Below are 17,706 nucleotides of genomic sequence, written 5' to 3' on the forward strand. Positions count from 1 at the left end.
AGGGTAGTAGGAGGTGATGCATCACCAACTAAAGTGATGCATCAGTAATGCATTACATTCTGCATTAGGATGGTGGTTAATGCATACGCGTCTAGCAACGCTGTTGCATTACAAAACTCTGCTAATTAGCCTATTCCTGTGCATTAAAATGACATTATAGCCTGCAACGGATTGCCGAAACGCACCTCAAGCCTATACGTCCAACTCCGAACCCGTCACGTCCCATTGAACCAGCACTTGCACCGCATCAATCGAAGTGACACGCCTCATTGCCCTATATGCCCTGGAATCAACGAAACCATCCATCATCTACTCTTCGACTGCCCTCAATACCAACACGAACGGCATATACTCGTGAATGCTCTTCGACGCGATGCGACTTCATTAGCATACCTTCTCACGTCTGAAAAGGCCATCCCGCACCTTAGCCGGTTCATCAACAGCACAGGAAGATTCAAACCAACATTCGGCGTACTATGAACACCAGTATCATCGAATCAGTACATACAGCACATAAAGAACTCGACGCGCACATATCATCAGAACGAACATACTCGAACCAGGCGATGTTGTCAATATAATATATCATTTTACTTTCATTAGAGTAAGTCCGTGATATATCCCTGCCTTTGGACTAACACACAGGGTAAATGATATATCATTCAACACAGATGATATATCACTGTATGCCCTGCACATTTGGGTGCGCTATTCTTAGCATGTGCCTGGTCACAGTCCGATTTGGGTCTCGGTGCACATTTGGGGTGGGCTATTCTTAGCATGTGCCTAGTCACAGTCTGATTTGGGTTTCGGGTTTCGGGTGGCTTCGGTTTGGAAAATCAGGGATCTAGATCTCTAGATCTCCACTTGTCTCTGCATAGCCACACCACTTCTATGGCCAACCGGTTTTAGCCGAGAACTATGGCATTATCCGCTTGGTCATATACTTGGAGATGTCCTTAAAAGTTCTGACCGTATGTAGACACGTCAGCCTCGTTTGTCAGTCTCATCGTGTCCGCGCGAAGTCAATTGCTATATCATGCCACCACAATGAATACAACAACACGTCTTTCCCGCCCTGCGCCTGTTTTCATGTCCAGCTTTGTCAATGGAAAGTTCTTCCGGTGACGAATTTTCAGTCTCATCGTGTCCGCGTGAAGTCAATTGTTATATAACAAAACGTCTCAGCCAACCCAGGCAGCATTTCTCAAGTGTAGTAGCTCACAGCTGCTCACTAGCCTGACTTGTTCGATTTTTTTTTCGTGTGATGTTCGACTCACGTGATCCTAAGTTTGACTTTGTCTACCTTGCGCGTTGTTGGACGCAATCGACTCACGTGATCTTAAGTTCGACTTTGTCTACCTTGCGCGTTGTTGGACGCAATCGACTCACGTGATCTTAAGTTCGACTTTGTCTACCTTGCGCGCTGTTGGACGCAATCTTATGTTCGATAGTTTCTGACATACAAATTTCAGAATGATAAGAAGTGTTTGTTCATTGCGATGCTTGTAGATAGATGACAAGATTTTGATGGGTCACGTTAACTGACATTAAGAAAACAATTGTCGTCACAATAACTACAAGTTCTAGGTTACAAATAGGACAGAGTATCAAATAGGACAGAGTATGATATCAGTATCAAGGCGTAGTCCAATATACTGCAAGGAATGTGAAATATCATTTTTTAGACCTACACATCAATGTTTAGCGGGATGAAACAGTACTGAAAATTGGTGGAAGACGTACTTTTTCCCAGTGGTTGCTTCTGCTGTGCCTTTGCGCTTGCGTTTGGAAGTGACTGCTTTGGCGTCATCGCCAATCTTGTTGGCATCTTGCACTCTTGTTGATGGTCGTGTCATGCGCGCTGAGCGTCTTCCAGGAGCACTAGAAACTGGTGGAACACATGCTGCAGGAAGCAGAGTGTCCGGTGCAGTGGGAGGAGCACTAGAAACTGGTGGAACACTTGCTGCAGGAAGCAGAGTGTCCGGTGCAGTGGGAATCGACTTGGAAGTGGTGTCTGTAAGAAGCGCAGGTGCGCTAGAAACAGGTGGAAAAGAATACGAGTCGGTGGCAGCTGGAGTGGTTGCAGACCTGGAGGGTGACGACGGGACTGGATTCAAGGTGACTACACCGATTGAGCTGTCCAAAATACGCGGTGGGGCGAATACACCGATCGAGCTGTCCAGGCCCTGCACAGGTGGCTCGATAAGTGATTCAGAAATAGCCGGAGGAGGGCTTGTGAATGGCGGAGTGAATGGCGGAGCAGCCCGCATGGGTGAGTCTATAAATGATTCAGCGATAGTCAAAGGAGGAGGGCTTGTGAATGGCGGAGCAGCCCGCATGGGTGAGTCTATAAGTGATTCAGTAATAGTCAAAGGAGGGTTTATGAGTGGCGGAGCAGCCATTTGCATGTCCTGGCCTTGATTAGGCCACCATTGACCATTTAGGCCATCAGCCGTCAGTGGACGAAGGGAAGAGATGAATGCATCAATGTCAGCGTCAGAGACTGGAACATTGGGGTCCATGACAGAGTCGTGAGGGAAGACGTGCGTTCCAGGAACTTTGGGGCCTGAGTCGTTCTGGGCGTTTGGCAGTGCGAGGTCAGAAGTCGCTGGAGGAGACGGATTGGCACTCGATGAAGACTCGGATGACTCGGAAACTTGATGACCAAAAACACTTCTTAAGTGCTTTTCAAATGGCGCTAGATATTGTTCATGAAAGTCCGGGTTGGAAGCCTTGAAGCTGAGGCCGTCTCGACCTTTGCCGTGGTGAAAACTGTAAGGATAAAATGAGATCCAGTTTGGAAATAATAATAACATCCATTTACCTTAGAGTCATGATATCCCCTTCGCACATGGGGTCAGGACCCCCCATGACAAGGGTATAATGCCAGCCGCCAGTCAGCACCGCCAGGTCTTCACAAATCTGTCCCAAGACAAGGGGCAGTTCTTGAATGGCACTATATCAACACGGATCAATATTTACCGCAAAGGCGAAACACAACAAAAAAAACAAACTGGTAAATTTCCTCTTTGGTACGTGTTTGAGACACAACACTTGCTAATCTCCTGGCAGTGTTGATCCGTGTGGTCTCCTCACGAATCTCCGCCTTCACATATTCTGGCTCAGCGGCAAAACAACGGTTTGTGTACTTCTGGACGACAGCGATTCTTTTCTTGGGATCGAGGTGATTTTCGTTGACGTTGTCCTCTACCAGTGGTTGAATCTTGGTTTTGTAGTGCGATTTTGAGTAGACCTCAATTTCCTTCAGGTCATGAACACCACGAGCACGCTGGCCTAGAAGCCGAGCAAGAGCTTTGCCTGTTGATGTGGTGCCTGGTGTTGTTTTACTTTTTCCATTATTCCGGAACCATTCTCTCAATTTCTGATGCATGTCTTTAGCAACTACTCTTTCAGGACAACTGACAAATGAACTTACTTTCCGTCGGATTTCATTTGCCTCTTCAAGCTCAGCTTCTTGTTCTGGTGTAAGTGCCAGCGGGCTGATCTCGTCACCGCTGTCGTCATCCTGACGAACATTTTCGCGCGGAGGTTTCCCAGTTGGTCCCCAATATCTGAGGCATTCTGGAAATTGACTAAACCACCTCGGATACAGGAGCTCGTAGAAACGAGTTAATCTTTGGTCTTTCTGCATTTTAAGAAACTCAGGTAGCTCATTTTGAAGCCACTCCAGCTCTTCTGGTGTGGTCCATCGAGGAGGCGCCATCTACGACTAATACCCATTAACCCGACAACCCGTTTGATATGAAAAATGACGCACTAGATATTTTTATGATTGAGTTCGTTCCTTTCGGTCAATTGGTGAGTTATTGGGAGCGAACTAATATTCAACCGAGGCCATTCATTTCTCTAGCCAATCAAAATTTTAGCGGATGTTTCCGAAGCGTCTAGACCAGCTAAATTTTCCCAGTTTCTCCCCACCCTTTACTTCCTAACGCTAGTACTATAGCCCTTTTTCCCAGACATGAACCAAGACGACGGCTCCATCAAATGTGAATGTCATGGGCGCTGCGTGCAAATGCTGCCACACCCATGCTTTACAGTCGAGCAGTTTCTACGGGCTGTTTACCTTGTGCAAAGCGGACAAGGTAAGTTTAGTTTAGCAGATTGTTGTAGCGCTCATTAAAAACAGACTTCAACAGTTGGACCAATGGATTCACCGCAACCTATCGGCTGGGTACGCAGCCAACGCAACCCTGATAATGCTGATTGTTTGGTCCACGCGTTTCATTGTAGGTGCTGCATCTACGGTCAGTAATTTAAATTTAGATTTGATATCACGGACTCATGAGCATGCGCACAGCCCAACGACCTCGTGATGCCGGATCACCAGTAACATCTGATGAAGACGTACCTGCCGATGAAGCGAACAATCAGTCATCGGGGAGTGACAACATCAGCTACTCACAGCCCCGCCAAATTCGCACTTACTATGACGATAGTAGTGATGATGAAGCTTCTGCTCCTTGCGAAGAAGGCATTCTGGAGACTGGTGAGGAAGCACCTGACTGCGATGTTGAAGAGGCTCCTGGACGTGAGATGGACAATAATTAATCAGTGTTCCGGATGTCATTTCTTGGTACCTTTGTGTTGTATATACCGTCAATGTGTTCAAGTTGAAATTTGTATTGCTTTTTTGGACCGACTACAAGTGTGTTGCAACAAGCCTTGGACTAATTCAGTGCTCGATCAATGGTTGAAGCGCTGAGCGCTGAATGGTGGTAGGACTTTTATTTAAACTCGATGTAAATCATGTAGAAAGACTGTACCTTCAATATAACAAGTGGCCTTTGAATGGGTGATCCGTTTATTGCAGTGTTTTGATATCAATAGGTGTGTGTTTTGGTCCGACTGCAAGTGTGTTACAACAAGGGACTAATTCAGTGCTCGATGGCTGAATGTGGTGGTAGGACTTTTATTTAATTCAATGTATCTCAAGTAGATATAGTGTACATTCATATTTTCAATGTGAAAAATGGCCTTGACTTGTTTGTTTGAACGGGTGATCCATTTATCGCAGGGCTATGACATCTATACTATATATCAATTCGACCTATAGGAGTTTTGGTCCTACCAAAATGCCAACATTGTAGTTTTGCCACGCTCGATGCAAAGATTCATTAACGTTCATTGCTTCTTTTCAGTTTTCAACCAACACTACTGCTGCCACAATTACTACTCTCTAGTCAAAATGGCTCGACCCCTTATTCATAAAACATCCCAGGCAAAAATAGTCGCCGCACGTGAAAAGCGAGCCCGCTACTATGCCAAGTATGTTTAGCCTTTTCATTAATTTCTGATGGTGATGGTTCCTGACAAATGACGGTAAAGTCACAGAGATATCATTCTCAAGAGACGCCGGGAGCTCCGTAGCTCCAGAAGCAAGGAAGCATGTGCAGAGGCAACACAATCAAAGGAAATCTGCAAAGCTCTTGCAAAAGCTTTGCGTGTTAGTGACACTGACTCCGAGTCCGACGATGAATCCGACGACTCATCAGATGAGAACGAAAATAAGCTGTATGTTTTGTTTATAAATAGACGTAAGATCACACATGAAATTAATGTTCTACAGATACGATCTTCCGGAATGCTTACTGGTCATTAAAAACATCAAGGACGACATGTTGAAAATGATTGGCAATGACCCTTGCGCATTCGCCCAGGGCATCTTACAGGTCTATGTCCAGAGCCTGACAGTGGATGATTGCTCCACCAGCGGTGATATCTCCATCATCGAATCTGCAATGGCCAAGGTTCAAAAACCACTCGACGATACAATTCACGCGCAAGATCAGATACTCAACTTTTGTGGTATCTCGCCTGAGTGGCACGCTGCTGACTCTGTTGTGCGTTTCTTGAAGACCGTGCTTGCTTATTTAGAGGACTTGCTATGTCTGGCAGTTTATGAAGGCGTTTGTGGGCTCACTGAAGCTCACGCGTTGGGGGAACTGATGTACCAGAAAGGTGTCCGGATTTGATTTTTGAACTAATGTATATCTACAACTTCATTGCACGTCTTGTTACATAGCCATGAAAATTTATTGCTTCATCAATGTTGGCGGTTTTTGGACCAGTCATTAGTAAGCCACTAGCACACCACCTAGCACACCGCCTCACCTTGCCGCTTCACAATTTTGCCGAGTACATGGCCAAAACCAACAAACGACGAACTGAGCTCCAGCGATACCGCCAGGCATTTTACGCTCACAACAAGGCTGCTGCGCGGGCAGCACGTCATCTGGAAAATGATACCCCGCAAGAGAATCGTGACGAGCGCCAGTGTAGACATGCTAGCTTTGAGCAGAACTTGAACGGTCGCCTTTCAGTGTCCACTGCATATTACACGGTGTCCGATCCATCCAAACAACCCCAGGAAGGAGACATAGTAGACGACACTTTGATCGAGGAGTTTGATTTTTCAGATATCCAAGCTGATGATCACTATTTCGGTGACAATTCTGAGGAACCGATCACACGGAAACGGACAGCAGGGGTATGATTCCCATATTCTGACATAGATCTGGTTTCATTTTGATCTTTTTCCATAGGATGATCCTCTCCGCATGTGGCAATCTGATGCTGAACTATTTCTTGAAGAGCTCATTCGCCTTGAGGGCCGCGGAAGCCACACACAAGATACCTGCTTCTGTGGTAGCGATGAACCGTCCCTGTATAGATGCAAGGACTGTCATGGTGTTGAACTGGTGTGCCGCCAGTGTGTCCTATACACCCATCAGTGGCAACCGTGTCACCGTATCGAAGTACAATTTTTGTCGTTTCAAAATCTCTACTTACTCACAAGATTTGTTGCAGCATTGGAACGGAAGTTTCTTTCAAAAGATATCACTTAAATCCCTTGGGCTACGCATTCAGCTTGGACACCGCATTGGTCTCAGATGCAACAAACCAACTCCGGCGTCGAATGATGATTTTGTCATTGTCGACGTCAATGGTGTTCATGCCGTCGGGCTTGATTTTTGTGGTTGCCAAACTGCTCAAGTCCATGTCACTCAACTTCTCCAAGTCCATCTATTCCCTGCAACAACAGTCAAACCTAAGACCACCGCAACATTTCGCGCACTTGAACACTTTCAGATCCTGTCCTTCAAATCAAAAGTGTCTGCCTTCGAGTTTTATCAGACGGTGGTGCGATTGACTGACAACACAGGCATTCACATCACAAAGGCATGTTTTTTCTATTCTTGCCTGCTAGACAACTACTAACAAGCAAATCCAGGACACCCTTGGCAGCACTTTCCTCCCGTTCCCACGGTCTAAGAGACCCGGTTTCCTTGTAGAGCGCAACTGGTCTCTGAGACCCCCCCTCCCCAGGAGGTTCTCACCAAATTCCCTAACAGGTTTATGCAACCCTCTCGCACACCTCCACGAGGGGCGACCCTCCCGCCCTGCATCCGTTTGCGCACCTCGTCAGTATCCCTCCCCTCGCCTCAAGAGGCACAACGGTACCCTCGCGAACCACCTCACGGACTCGTCCGTTATCATCAAGAGGGTAGCCCTGCCAGTCTTAGTAGCTTCTCCCGTCATTAATATTGCTAGTATAGTGACCCTCTCATAGCCTCCCACCGTTTCTGTTACTGGTTATGTTATTTTATTCAATCAGTTACTTATGTTTGGTGAGATCTCCACAGATTCAAGTTTTCTGATGCGCGAAGACATCAGTGTTCTGAGATGTCCTGGATGAGACAAGCAGGCTATGCAATTGCTATACTAGTATTGACATAGCAAATTACAAAGCATAGTAGCTACCAATGTAAGTGGGTAGGGTGGTCATGACAGAGCAACTAGACAATGAGGATAGGCATGAGGAGGGTTGTGAGTCGTGACTATGGATTTAATACATCCCTGAAGGGTGCATTGTAGGTGCGAGAGGGTGCGAGAGAGGGTGCGAGAGGGTGCGGGAGGGTGCGGTGGATATATGAGAGGGTACGAAGGAGGATGCGAGAGGGTACGAGGGAGGATGCGAGAGGGTACGCTGGATGTATAAGAGGGTGCGCTGGATGTACGAGAGGGTGTGCTGGATGTACGAGGGGATACGAGAGGGTGGTCTGACCTCTAAAACCGGGTGAGTAGATCATCTCTGGGACGTGTCAGCCGTTCGTCTGTGGCCCGCGCCGCGCAATCCCATGCACCGCATCGAGTATACCAGGCTCAGTGGCTCACTCTGGTGCAAAGCACAGACGATCTATCCGACGGACAATGATCTCCAGCTGCTGCCAGGCATCCGAGTAATTTTTTGGTTATTGAAGGTGCTTTAAGGAGGATGGTCGGCAGGAAACAGAAATGCCAACTGCATTCCTTATGGATGGCACCATTCCAGTGATGATGATCGCAGAAAGGGCATGAACCACCGTTAGCTGCGCAAACACCATGGAACCTTGCAAAGCAATGGTCGCACTGAACTGCGTCGGAGTGAGTTCCGGGTGGAGGGGGGCGAACGGGAGTGGTGCAGATGCAGGTGAAGTACTCGTCAATGGGGGGTTGGTCATCCTCCTGTCTCGTTGACTCTTCAACATCATTCAGGATCTCACGGCCATGAGCGCATTCATGCTGCGGACAATACCACGGCAGATCTTCTAACCATTCTTGATGGCGAGTGAGCTGATCATCCAGCTTCTCGAAGACGGGTAGCGAGAACATGGTGAGATGCTCTCGGGCGTAGGATTTCCACTTCCGCATCATCCGTTCTTGCTGGGCGGCGGGCACATGAAGGTCTGATTGACATCGAGGCTCGCGAGGGTGAATGAGAGGTCGGTGAGGTTTTCCGTAAGGATCGTGAAGGTGGATGAGGGCTTGTGAGGGTTGAAAGGAGGCTCGCGAGGGTTGAACTTGAGGCTCGTGATGGTGAATGAGAGGCTTGTGCGGAGGCTGTAAGTGTTGATGATTTAAGGCCTGAATGCGAGCGGCAGCAGAAGCCTCAGCTACAGAATATGTGAACCAGTCTGCAAATACCAACAAAAACATACCCTTGTACTAGCAGTATTCCTCTGGTGGGTCTTCAAGCCGAGCGTTTGAGTCCACAACTATGTTCAAGCCCTCAGAAGAGCTTGCACCCGGAGACGGAGAAACGATATGATACAAGTCATTCCTGGCTTGAATAGAGCTAAGAAGCCTGATGTTGAGGGATGAATCTCGACGATCAAGCGAGTGCTTGGTGCAGAGAAGGAATGAACTCACATAAACCAGCGAGGGCACCTCATACTGTACAGCATACCGATCCAACGAATAGACGAGAGAGGCCACAGAGGGCTAGCTAACCATGCCTGGTGCAGGATGCCCTACATCGGTACCTGGTGCAGGGATGATGAAGGACCAGCCTTCATTGAGTCTCAAAGGCCAGACAGAGACGGTGCGTACCCATAAGCATGAATGGAGCGCTCATGAGCTTCTCCAGTGCACCTGAACTTGGCAGCGCATTGATGCCTACAGATCTTCATTCGTCGAGTCACTTGCCAGACCTTAAGTGAGCGTGACACCCGAACAGAGAATACAATGGCACTCACATAATAAACCACAGGCATTGATGCGGCACAACTTGTTTGGGCCGGCACTGCTGCAGCGTGCAAGTGAGCCTTGACACGGCATAGGTAAGTGTGGAGGTTGACATACACAACAGAAAATACCTTGACATGCCCGCGCAATACATCAACAAGCGCTTCCCATTGTAGGTTGTCAGGGAACTCGCCAAGGTCTTCTCATTCACCTGCTGGAGCCGTTGCAAGTAGCGTAGGAGCACACGCGAACAACCAGTCACTTACATTTGCAGTTGGATGTTGGGGCATTGCTGAAATTTTGACGATACCCTCGGTTGGAAGATGGAGGAGTAACTTAGTAGGTGAACAGACACAGTACACAAAGTCATGTGACGTGACGTGACACGACGCGACGTGATGGGAATTTGACGTTACATCTGTAGACACAGAATCTACTACTTCCATGCCATCACGGCCTCCGCCTCATCAAAAATTATCGCTTGCGTCCGTGGGTGGCAGGGTAGAGCCTGGTGAAAGTGTCTATGTCTCCGGTATGTGCCTCATGTTATGTCTATGTGTCGACTTTGCTTACATGTCCAACAGTAACTGTAGTATTACAGTAATGCTACAACTGATGAAAGACGAACCACCTTTGTCGTTATACCTCCCACCCGAAGGACAAACTCTTGAAGAGGAGGATGAGGGACATGTGGAGCCCCTTATTCCTCCTGTCCTTCCTGCAGAGCACGCCGGTGGTCCATCTGTGAGTGTTTTGACTACTTTGGAGGATTCGAATGACTGAATTTGCAGAATCATGCAACTCTTAAGAACACAGAGTTGCGCCCTCCTCCACTATGCCAGAATTCACTTTCGACGACACAATTCAAGATGCACCGCTTGTGCAACCCCAGCGCTCTGCCACACCATCTGCACCAGAACGAGAGGTAAACAGTTCTCACGAGGCTGGTTCTTATCGGGAGGAACTCGAATTCCAGAGATCTACCAGTGGCGGAGTCGGCGCTGTCGACGTCAACATGCATTTACCTTCACCACCACCCTCTCCTCCAGTTGCACGGGTGGCCTCGATCAACCAAGAGTTGGAAGCAAAGTATATCGCAGCTCAGGACGAGATACAACGCCTTCGGGATCTTTTTTAAGCTGTTCCAGATCCCAGCTCTTTGGTGCTAGAATCCATTGCGACGACATCCATCGCTCCCTCAGATTTCCGGAGGAGACATACATCGGTGCTCTCAGATGACGGAGAGACTTACGCGGGATCTGACGTTGGTACCGTGGTGGAGCATGAATCATAGTGTTATCTTACTTGTTGTCTACTTAGTGTTATCATTCTATCGCTGTATATAATCTGATTTGCTGGCCACAGGGAAGTGACAACGGTGTAGCGACAACCTCGAGATAGATCTATACATAGGATTGATTTGTTAAACTGGCCTACACTATCGTGAAGGTTGACATTGAAATTCGCAAGGGTGGATGGCTCAATAGCCAATCAAATGATGAATAAAACTCTAACTAAAACATAAAACACTGATTGTGGACTGAACACCGACGACAGCAGCAGTTTGACTGGTCAGAAATGGCAGCATGGCAGTCCCTACATATTGCAAGACACCATGAAGTACTCTTGTAAGGGAAATGGCCTGGGACATGGCACTTTTCATGCACAGTGCAGTGTCGTGGGTTATTGACTTTACTGTCAACAGCCACCGCTCAGCTAATACTACTATAGTAGTCCTACCTAGTGCTAGACCAAAACTCATCACACTTGATAACCTACCACAACCACCTCTCTTATACTTTTGCGAGAGCTAGCTGCAGCTTGTCCGAGTCTGAATAACGATACTGCATGTTACATGTCACATCGTAGAAGTGAGTCCTTCATCAGCCCCATGTTCATTGTTCATGTGATGCTGATCTTGCTGAACTTCGCACATCAGGCATATCTGTGTGTTCTTCCATGCTCCGCACTGTCTTAGGTGCTGTGATGTCGCGTCCTTCAAGACGCACTTGGGTGCACATGTCGTGAGGTGCTAGCTGTGCCTGTGGCTTGCATGGTTTGAAGTTTCACTTATCATATTAACTTCACACCAGATCTATTCAGCAAGCTTGCACCGTCCCAGCACCACCAGTAGGCTCGCCATATCCCTACCCATTCTCGTACGTTCACGGTTCGGCGCAACAACACCTACTCTGGTCATCACATCCACACTACACCCTCCAACTACGACCAACTGTCCCTCAGTGATCGAAGAGCAACTCGCTCTCCAGATGCAGATGTTCGCCCCGAACAACCACACATCATTATCCGACTCCACATTCTCACCCATCGTCAACGCATTTCCCTGGCCCTGGATAAAACCCATGGGCATCTCATGCATCTCGGACCCATTCGCCACGAAGTCACATTTGCACACCGAATAAGCTAACCACCTCTTCCCACTCACAACCTACTTCTGAGCATCTGCTGCGAGATACCGTCAGGAAAGACAATACCCTTATTACCACTGCCACCTCCCGTGCACGTTCACAGTCGCGGTCAACATGCAGTGACTGTGATGACGTCAACTTCTTCCAACCCGTCCTGATCTTCCAATCGTTGCACGGGAATAATGCTGCTTTCTTACGGGATTTCCAGCCGAAAAGTTTCTATGTTCCGAATGAGAACGAAGACTCGTCCTATGCTCAGCTACTCAGGTCGAGTTCAGACTCAGACACCAAGGACTACCCCTCCCGTCTAGCAAGAGAAACTGGATGACATTCCTCGGATCTACGGATCCAAAGTACGAAGCGGAGACGCCTCGTGTGGACAGCATGCAGCCGTGTGATACGAGCCCAGAGCTGTGTTCATTGAGTATCACCCCAACTACATCAACAACATCGAAAAGAGACGGAGGAGGTGGGATTCACGGTGGAAGGCTCTGCAGCAGGCGGTAAGATGACTTGTTGTCAACCGCTATAGGTCGCTGACATTGTTGTTGTTGGCCTGATGGGCATGTTGGATGCGTGTGACACGAAGATAACAGGTGAAGATCCATGGATTCAGGATCGAACTTGGGAAGACTGATGTGTTGGATAGCAGGATGTCTCGACCCCCGTCAGGCGCACCCATCTTCCTCAATGTACTTGTCTCCCACCTTATCACACACCATGCATATGATGCCATCTTCGAGCGATACCTTGTCGAGTGCCCCGTCAACCAGGGTATGTAGTACCCGGCGGGACATTATTCAAATACTAGCTGCTATCTACATCTATGCCTCCACTGTATCTATATACTCTCTGTGCCTTCCAATGCCACATCCTGCCATCTCGTACTGCCACTTCCTTCCTTAGTTCTGCCCCATTTTAGTATTGACTTGGAGGTTTGAACCTCCTGCTATATTATTACCAGGTACTATATACGAGAGTTCCTATCAGAGACTATAAAGAATATATTCGACCTCGAAAACATTGGTGACCCAGCTGCGCACGAGAGGATGGGACGGAGGTGGAAGAGGGTGCAAGAGGGTGCGAAAGGGTGCAAGAGGGTGCAAGAGGGTGCAAGAGGATCGGATGGAGGATCAAATGGAGGTGCAAGAGGATGGGACGGAGGTGCAAGAGGGTGCAAGAGGGTGCGATAGGATCAAATGGAGGTGTGCGAGGGGTGCAAGAGGATCGAATGGAGGTGCGAGAGGATCGAACGGAGGTGAGAGAGGATCAAATGGAGGTGCGAGAGGATCGAACAGAGGTGAGAGAGGATCAAATGGAGGCGCGAGAGGATCGAACGGAGGTGAGAGAGGATCGAACGGAGGTGCAAGAGGGATGCGAGAGGATGGGCCAGAGGTGCAAGAGGATGGGACGGAGGTGCAGGGGGATAGGACAGAAATGCAAGGGGGATGCAAGAGGGTGAAACAGAGGTGCGAGAGCGGTTCGAGAGGATGGGATGGAGGTGCGTGAATAAAGAAACTCATTCAACTCACCTCGGAGCGGCACCGGTCCTCATTTGAATCCAGAGATAAGTCCATGGCAGCAGGTTCCAAGAGTTGGGCATATACAATGCAGGAGAGTCTTGCAGGAGGCCTTGAATGGTTGATGGTGAGCAATATGGGCAGCGCTGGAGGTATTACTAGAGGGAAAGCTGGAGGCATGGGAGGGGCGTTGGAGGCTCATAGGGAGGTGCTGGAGGCCCGCGAGGGAATGCCAGAGCATGAACTATAATTAGATGGCGGGAGGGTGGGTCTCAGAGACTAGTTTCCCATAACATAGAAACCGGGTCTCTTAGACCCTTTATAGACACCGAGAAGTGCTGCCTGAGGTGATCCAGGACCGTTATGACGCTTTCCTCCGCATGATACGAGAATGGCGATTTTTGAAGCAAGTCAAACGGTCCGGCCAGGGCCATCATCCCGGATCCATCGCTGCTACGGAACCTGGTTCCTGTGCGGTTACATGTCCTGCTTGCCCCCATCCCGGAAAAAACTTACCGGATGGATGGGAAAATGCTCCACCTGAGTCAAGGTTCTTGTATGCGCTCTTCCTTGCGATTGACGCAAATTTTCGACTTGCTCGGCGGAATGTCTCCTCGGACGCTGCTGATCCTGGACTCAACCAAGGCTATTCATTTTTTGTCGAGGAGACGGCGTACAAATCTTTTTTAAATTCACGCGGAGGAACACCTCAAGAGGTGAGTCAGAACCATCGACGTGAGATGACTGTTAACTTGTTTTATTTTAGAAAAGTACGTGTTCAAGTCACAGCGCAGTCGATCTGGCCGATACCAAGGCGTCATGTGGTCTCGCAGCAACTGGCGCTGGCACAATAGATTGTGCACGACACAATTTCAAGCGCCCAAACTCAGTTGGTGACTTACAAAAAGGCGAAAGGTAAGTATTCAGATTGTCCGTGTTGTATTTGCTTTTAACATATTCACAGGTATATTAATATGGATTACATGTTCTTTTCGAGCATGCAGACAGCATCAACGCTCCAGGTGATCAACATATCCTACGACATTGCATGCCAATGGAGCAAGAACCTCTGGACTCGCATGTCCGCATTCCCTCAGCAGTATCACCTGGATCACGACACGAAAACCATAACGTTTCTAGTACCAAAGTTCCATCTTCCCGCTCACATCTTGAGTTGTCAGACTACCTACTCATTCAATTTCATCAAGGGGGTCGGAAGAACCGATGGTGAAGCCCCGGAACGCGGATGGGCCGACATTAATCCCATTGCAACTAGCACTCGTGAGATGGGTCCTGATTCAAGGCGCGACACCCTCGACGACCATTTCAATGACTGGAACTGGAAGAAAGTGTGCTTGATGGGTAAGTCATGTTAACTAGAATGATAATTCTGGCGTTTCATTTGGTTTAGGTAAAACTCTTGCCCGTAAGCTCAAGGCTGCCTTACCGGAGGTTCTCGAGCGCAGGTGTGACTTAAACGACTTTGAGGCCGCACTCGATTCCAGCCAGTTAGCTTGCTGGAAGGAGGACGTCGTGGCTTGGGAAGCTGACCGTTCCAAACCGAATCCCTTCGAACTAAAGGTCACCGGTGAGTCTATTCCTGCACGTGTGATTGTACCTATCTAATTGAGTATCATAAGCCGTGAGCCAAGCATCGGTTCGATTAGCATTGTCAAAGGCTGAGGCAGACGATATAGAACGTGGCACGAGCATGTCTCTCCATGATGATATATCACCTTCGATGCTCATTTCGTCCGGGCTAGATCTCGAAGACCAGCAGTACGTCATTTATTCATTGTTGCGAAGATTATTCTAAACTTTTCTTAGGCGACGTCTTGCGTTTGAGGCCGGGAAGATCGGACAACATCCCACCAATGCTCAACAAGTAACCCTGTTGCAACGCATCAACTCCCTTCGTCGACGCATTGACACATGGTCGCGTGTACAACTATTGTACATGCCGTGTGTGTCACGACTTCGTTCATCTGACGACATTGCTACCGAACAGAAGGTTCACAAAATCATTCTATTCCTCCCATCTGCGATACCCTCTAGTTTACCCTGCGAGGAGCGCTTGTTGAATTACGAATGGGAGTTACGCGAGGCGCAGGCCAACGATGCGCTGAACGACATTCGCTGTGTCCTCAACATGAAATATCACCTATATAAGTACAAAGACGCTTTTATTCGCGGTCAACGTGCCAACACTCGCGCAAACGGAGTAATCAACAACGCGGACAATCGGATTGATGCCCTCGCTGCCAAATACAACGCAGCGCGGAATGCGCTTGTCAAGCTAGCGCCAAGGTTGCACAAGGACGACAACTGGCTACTCACTTTCAAGCCGCTCGATCGTGCAAAAGATGCTGTCCCGCTGAGACAAGACAATGGGGCAACGGTCGGCCAGCAAACAGTGTCCTGGATCTGGAAGACACGTGGAGTGTCGGATAACACGGAGTATGGCTTACAGGACTGTGAGTACACGTAATATGTTTTTTTCTCGGTTATTGAATCTGTTACAGCCTTGCGTGTTGAGTGGTGCAGGGCCAGAGCTCGAGCACATCGATGGGAAGAAGAGGTGCAGCTACTGCGTGAAGAAATGAGGCGTGTGCTTGCTTTCTTCGAGTGGCAGGCTGTTTGGTGGGACACGCAGGGTTCACGTCGCACTTTCGGGTCACCAGAGAGTGCAGAAGGTGCAGTCGCATATGCGCATCGGCAGGCTTCACTGCGACGGAGCCTGGCTTTTCATTTCAGGTCTATATGGGGGGCTATTCCATCGTCTTAACGTCCCATTATATGTTTTTTCTCACCCAAATACTACTTGTTGCGTTTAGTGATGTGCACGGCCCGGCCCGGCTCAAAAGCCGGGGCCACGGCTCGGCTTGATGGGGCTCAGGCTCACTGAGATTGCAGGCCGAGCCTTCCTTGACGGCTCAGGCTAGGCTCGGCTCGGCCTAGGCTTAGGCCGCGGCTTGCTATGCAAAAAATTGTGTGATATCATTAACGGCTGTCGAAAATGCACGGGCACCAACGTACATGAAAATGAGTCCAAACGAGTGCATGCAAGTCCAGATGAATGCATGCAAGTGCAAACGAGTGCAGACAAGCCCAGACGAATACAGACAAGCCAGGGCAAGTCCAAACGAACGCAGACAAGTCCAGACGAATGCAGATGAATGCAGACGAGTCCAAATGAGTGCAGGCAAGCGCAAATGAATGCAGGCAAGTCCAAACGATTGCAGGCGAGTCCAGATGAATGCAGACAAGCCAAGTCAAGTCCAAACGTTTGCAGACAAGCCCAGACGAATACAGACAAGCCAAGTCAAGTCCAAATGAGTTCAGGCAAGTCCAAGCGAATGCAGATGAGTCCAAACGAATGCAGAATGAGTGCAGGCAAGTACAAGCGAATGCAGACGAGTCCAAACAAGTGCAGGCAGGCCCAGATGAATAGAGGCAAGTCAATTCAGGCAAGTCCAGACGAATGCAGACGAATGCAGAAGAGTCCAGACGAGTGCAGGTAAGTCTAGATGCATGAGAATGCCGAGGGACAAGCCATAATGAACCAAAATGAGGCCAGGCAAGCCCAGATGAATGAGAACGACGAGGGACAAGTCAGAACAGGTGTACACAAGCTGGAATGAGTGCAATATGAGCACGAGTGTGAAGATACGAGTGGTGAATATGGTGCTGGATCCGTTCAACTATTCCACACAAAATATGCACACACACACACAAAGGATTTACACCCACAGAGTCGCGTACCGTTGCCGAGATGTATCAGGATGCTTTGGGATTAGCGTGACTTCCCGTTTTGGTAACACCGCACGACGACAAAATGCTCGAGCTCGCTGTTGTGGACAGCGAGCTCAAATAGTTGCCTAATCCTTCACCCTTTTCACTAGTTCTTTTGAGGGAAAAAAATCAACTGTAGCTAAGTAACAATGCTATTTTGACCATAAATCTTCCATACTTCCAATATTCACCCATTCCTGTCATATTTTAAACTGGGCGCTCTGAGGGGCTTATTATGGGCTCAATTAATGATGTATTTATTGTATAAATATATTAGAACTTCTACAAAGCCAGAAGTATGCAATTAGAGTCCAGAAAATACCAGAAAAGCGGTCAGGGTGGGGGGAGGAGGAGGTGGGGAAGGAGGGTTGTGTTGTCCAAGAGTAAGCATAGTTAAGCTACAGGTGATTTTTTTCCCTCAAAAGAACTAGTGA

General features: G+C 48.4%; 8 protein-coding genes across 8 annotated transcripts; 5 read left to right on the plus strand and 3 right to left on the minus strand.

Moving 5' to 3' along the window:
- Positions 1-153: 153 nt before the first annotated feature.
- Positions 154-480, plus strand: DEU56DRAFT_738039 (uncharacterized protein; the record flags this gene model as incomplete). Its single annotated transcript, XM_041348632.1, has 1 exon — positions 154-480. A coding segment is annotated over one exon (327 nt), but the record flags the coding sequence as incomplete, so codon positions are not given.
- A 1,217-nt stretch (positions 481-1,697) lies between these two features.
- Positions 1,698-3,727, minus strand: DEU56DRAFT_913356 (uncharacterized protein; the record flags this gene model as incomplete). The annotated part of the gene is made up of 4 exons (XM_041357509.1): positions 1,698-2,775; positions 2,828-2,959; positions 3,018-3,385; positions 3,440-3,727. 4 exons carry the CDS (start codon positions 3,725-3,727, stop codon positions 1,698-1,700), a joined length of 1,866 nt encoding a protein of 621 aa, XP_041207700.1.
- Positions 3,728-5,212: 1,485 nt separating this feature from the next.
- Positions 5,213-5,999, plus strand: DEU56DRAFT_913358 (uncharacterized protein; the record flags this gene model as incomplete). The annotated part of the gene is made up of 3 exons (XM_041357510.1): positions 5,213-5,292; positions 5,359-5,538; positions 5,594-5,999. 3 exons carry the CDS (start codon positions 5,213-5,215, stop codon positions 5,997-5,999), a joined length of 666 nt encoding a protein of 221 aa, XP_041207701.1.
- Positions 6,000-6,584: 585 nt separating this feature from the next.
- On the plus strand, positions 6,585-7,245 carry DEU56DRAFT_737991 (uncharacterized protein; the record flags this gene model as incomplete). Its single annotated transcript, XM_041348630.1, has 2 exons — positions 6,585-6,782; positions 6,835-7,245. The coding sequence occupies 2 exons, from the start codon at positions 6,585-6,587 to the stop codon at positions 7,243-7,245; spliced, it is 609 nt and encodes a 202-aa protein (XP_041207702.1).
- Positions 7,246-7,873: 628 nt separating this feature from the next.
- DEU56DRAFT_913360 (uncharacterized protein) lies at positions 7,874-8,679 on the minus strand (the record flags this gene model as incomplete). Its single annotated transcript, XM_041357511.1, has 2 exons — positions 7,874-8,087; positions 8,438-8,679. 2 exons carry the CDS (start codon positions 8,677-8,679, stop codon positions 7,874-7,876), a joined length of 456 nt encoding a protein of 151 aa, XP_041207703.1.
- A 542-nt stretch (positions 8,680-9,221) lies between these two features.
- On the plus strand, positions 9,222-10,669 carry DEU56DRAFT_949171 (uncharacterized protein; the record flags this gene model as incomplete). The annotated part of the gene is made up of 5 exons (XM_041359095.1): positions 9,222-9,388; positions 9,557-9,605; positions 9,956-10,063; positions 10,133-10,275; positions 10,424-10,669. The coding sequence occupies exons 1-5, from the start codon at positions 9,299-9,301 to the stop codon at positions 10,667-10,669; spliced, it is 636 nt and encodes a 211-aa protein (XP_041207704.1). The 5' UTR covers positions 9,222-9,298.
- A 2,424-nt stretch (positions 10,670-13,093) lies between these two features.
- DEU56DRAFT_913362 (uncharacterized protein) lies at positions 13,094-13,483 on the minus strand (the record flags this gene model as incomplete). Its single annotated transcript, XM_041357512.1, has 1 exon — positions 13,094-13,483. The coding sequence occupies one exon, from the start codon at positions 13,481-13,483 to the stop codon at positions 13,094-13,096; it is 390 nt and encodes a 129-aa protein (XP_041207705.1).
- Positions 13,484-13,535: 52 nt separating this feature from the next.
- DEU56DRAFT_981136 (uncharacterized protein) lies at positions 13,536-16,331 on the plus strand (the record flags this gene model as incomplete). The annotated part of the gene is made up of 9 exons (XM_041359820.1): positions 13,536-13,688; positions 13,735-13,745; positions 13,806-14,196; positions 14,247-14,395; positions 14,445-14,842; positions 14,892-15,068; positions 15,121-15,259; positions 15,308-15,954; positions 16,003-16,331. 9 exons carry the CDS (start codon positions 13,536-13,538, stop codon positions 16,263-16,265), a joined length of 2,328 nt encoding a protein of 775 aa, XP_041207706.1. The 3' UTR covers positions 16,266-16,331.
- Positions 16,332-17,706: the final 1,375 nt, after the last annotated feature.

Source organism: Suillus clintonianus (genome assembly GCF_016758775.1).
Source record: "Suillus clintonianus strain FC179 chromosome Unknown DEU56scaffold_42, whole genome shotgun sequence".
Classification (NCBI taxonomy): domain Eukaryota; kingdom Fungi; phylum Basidiomycota; class Agaricomycetes; order Boletales; family Suillaceae; genus Suillus; species Suillus clintonianus.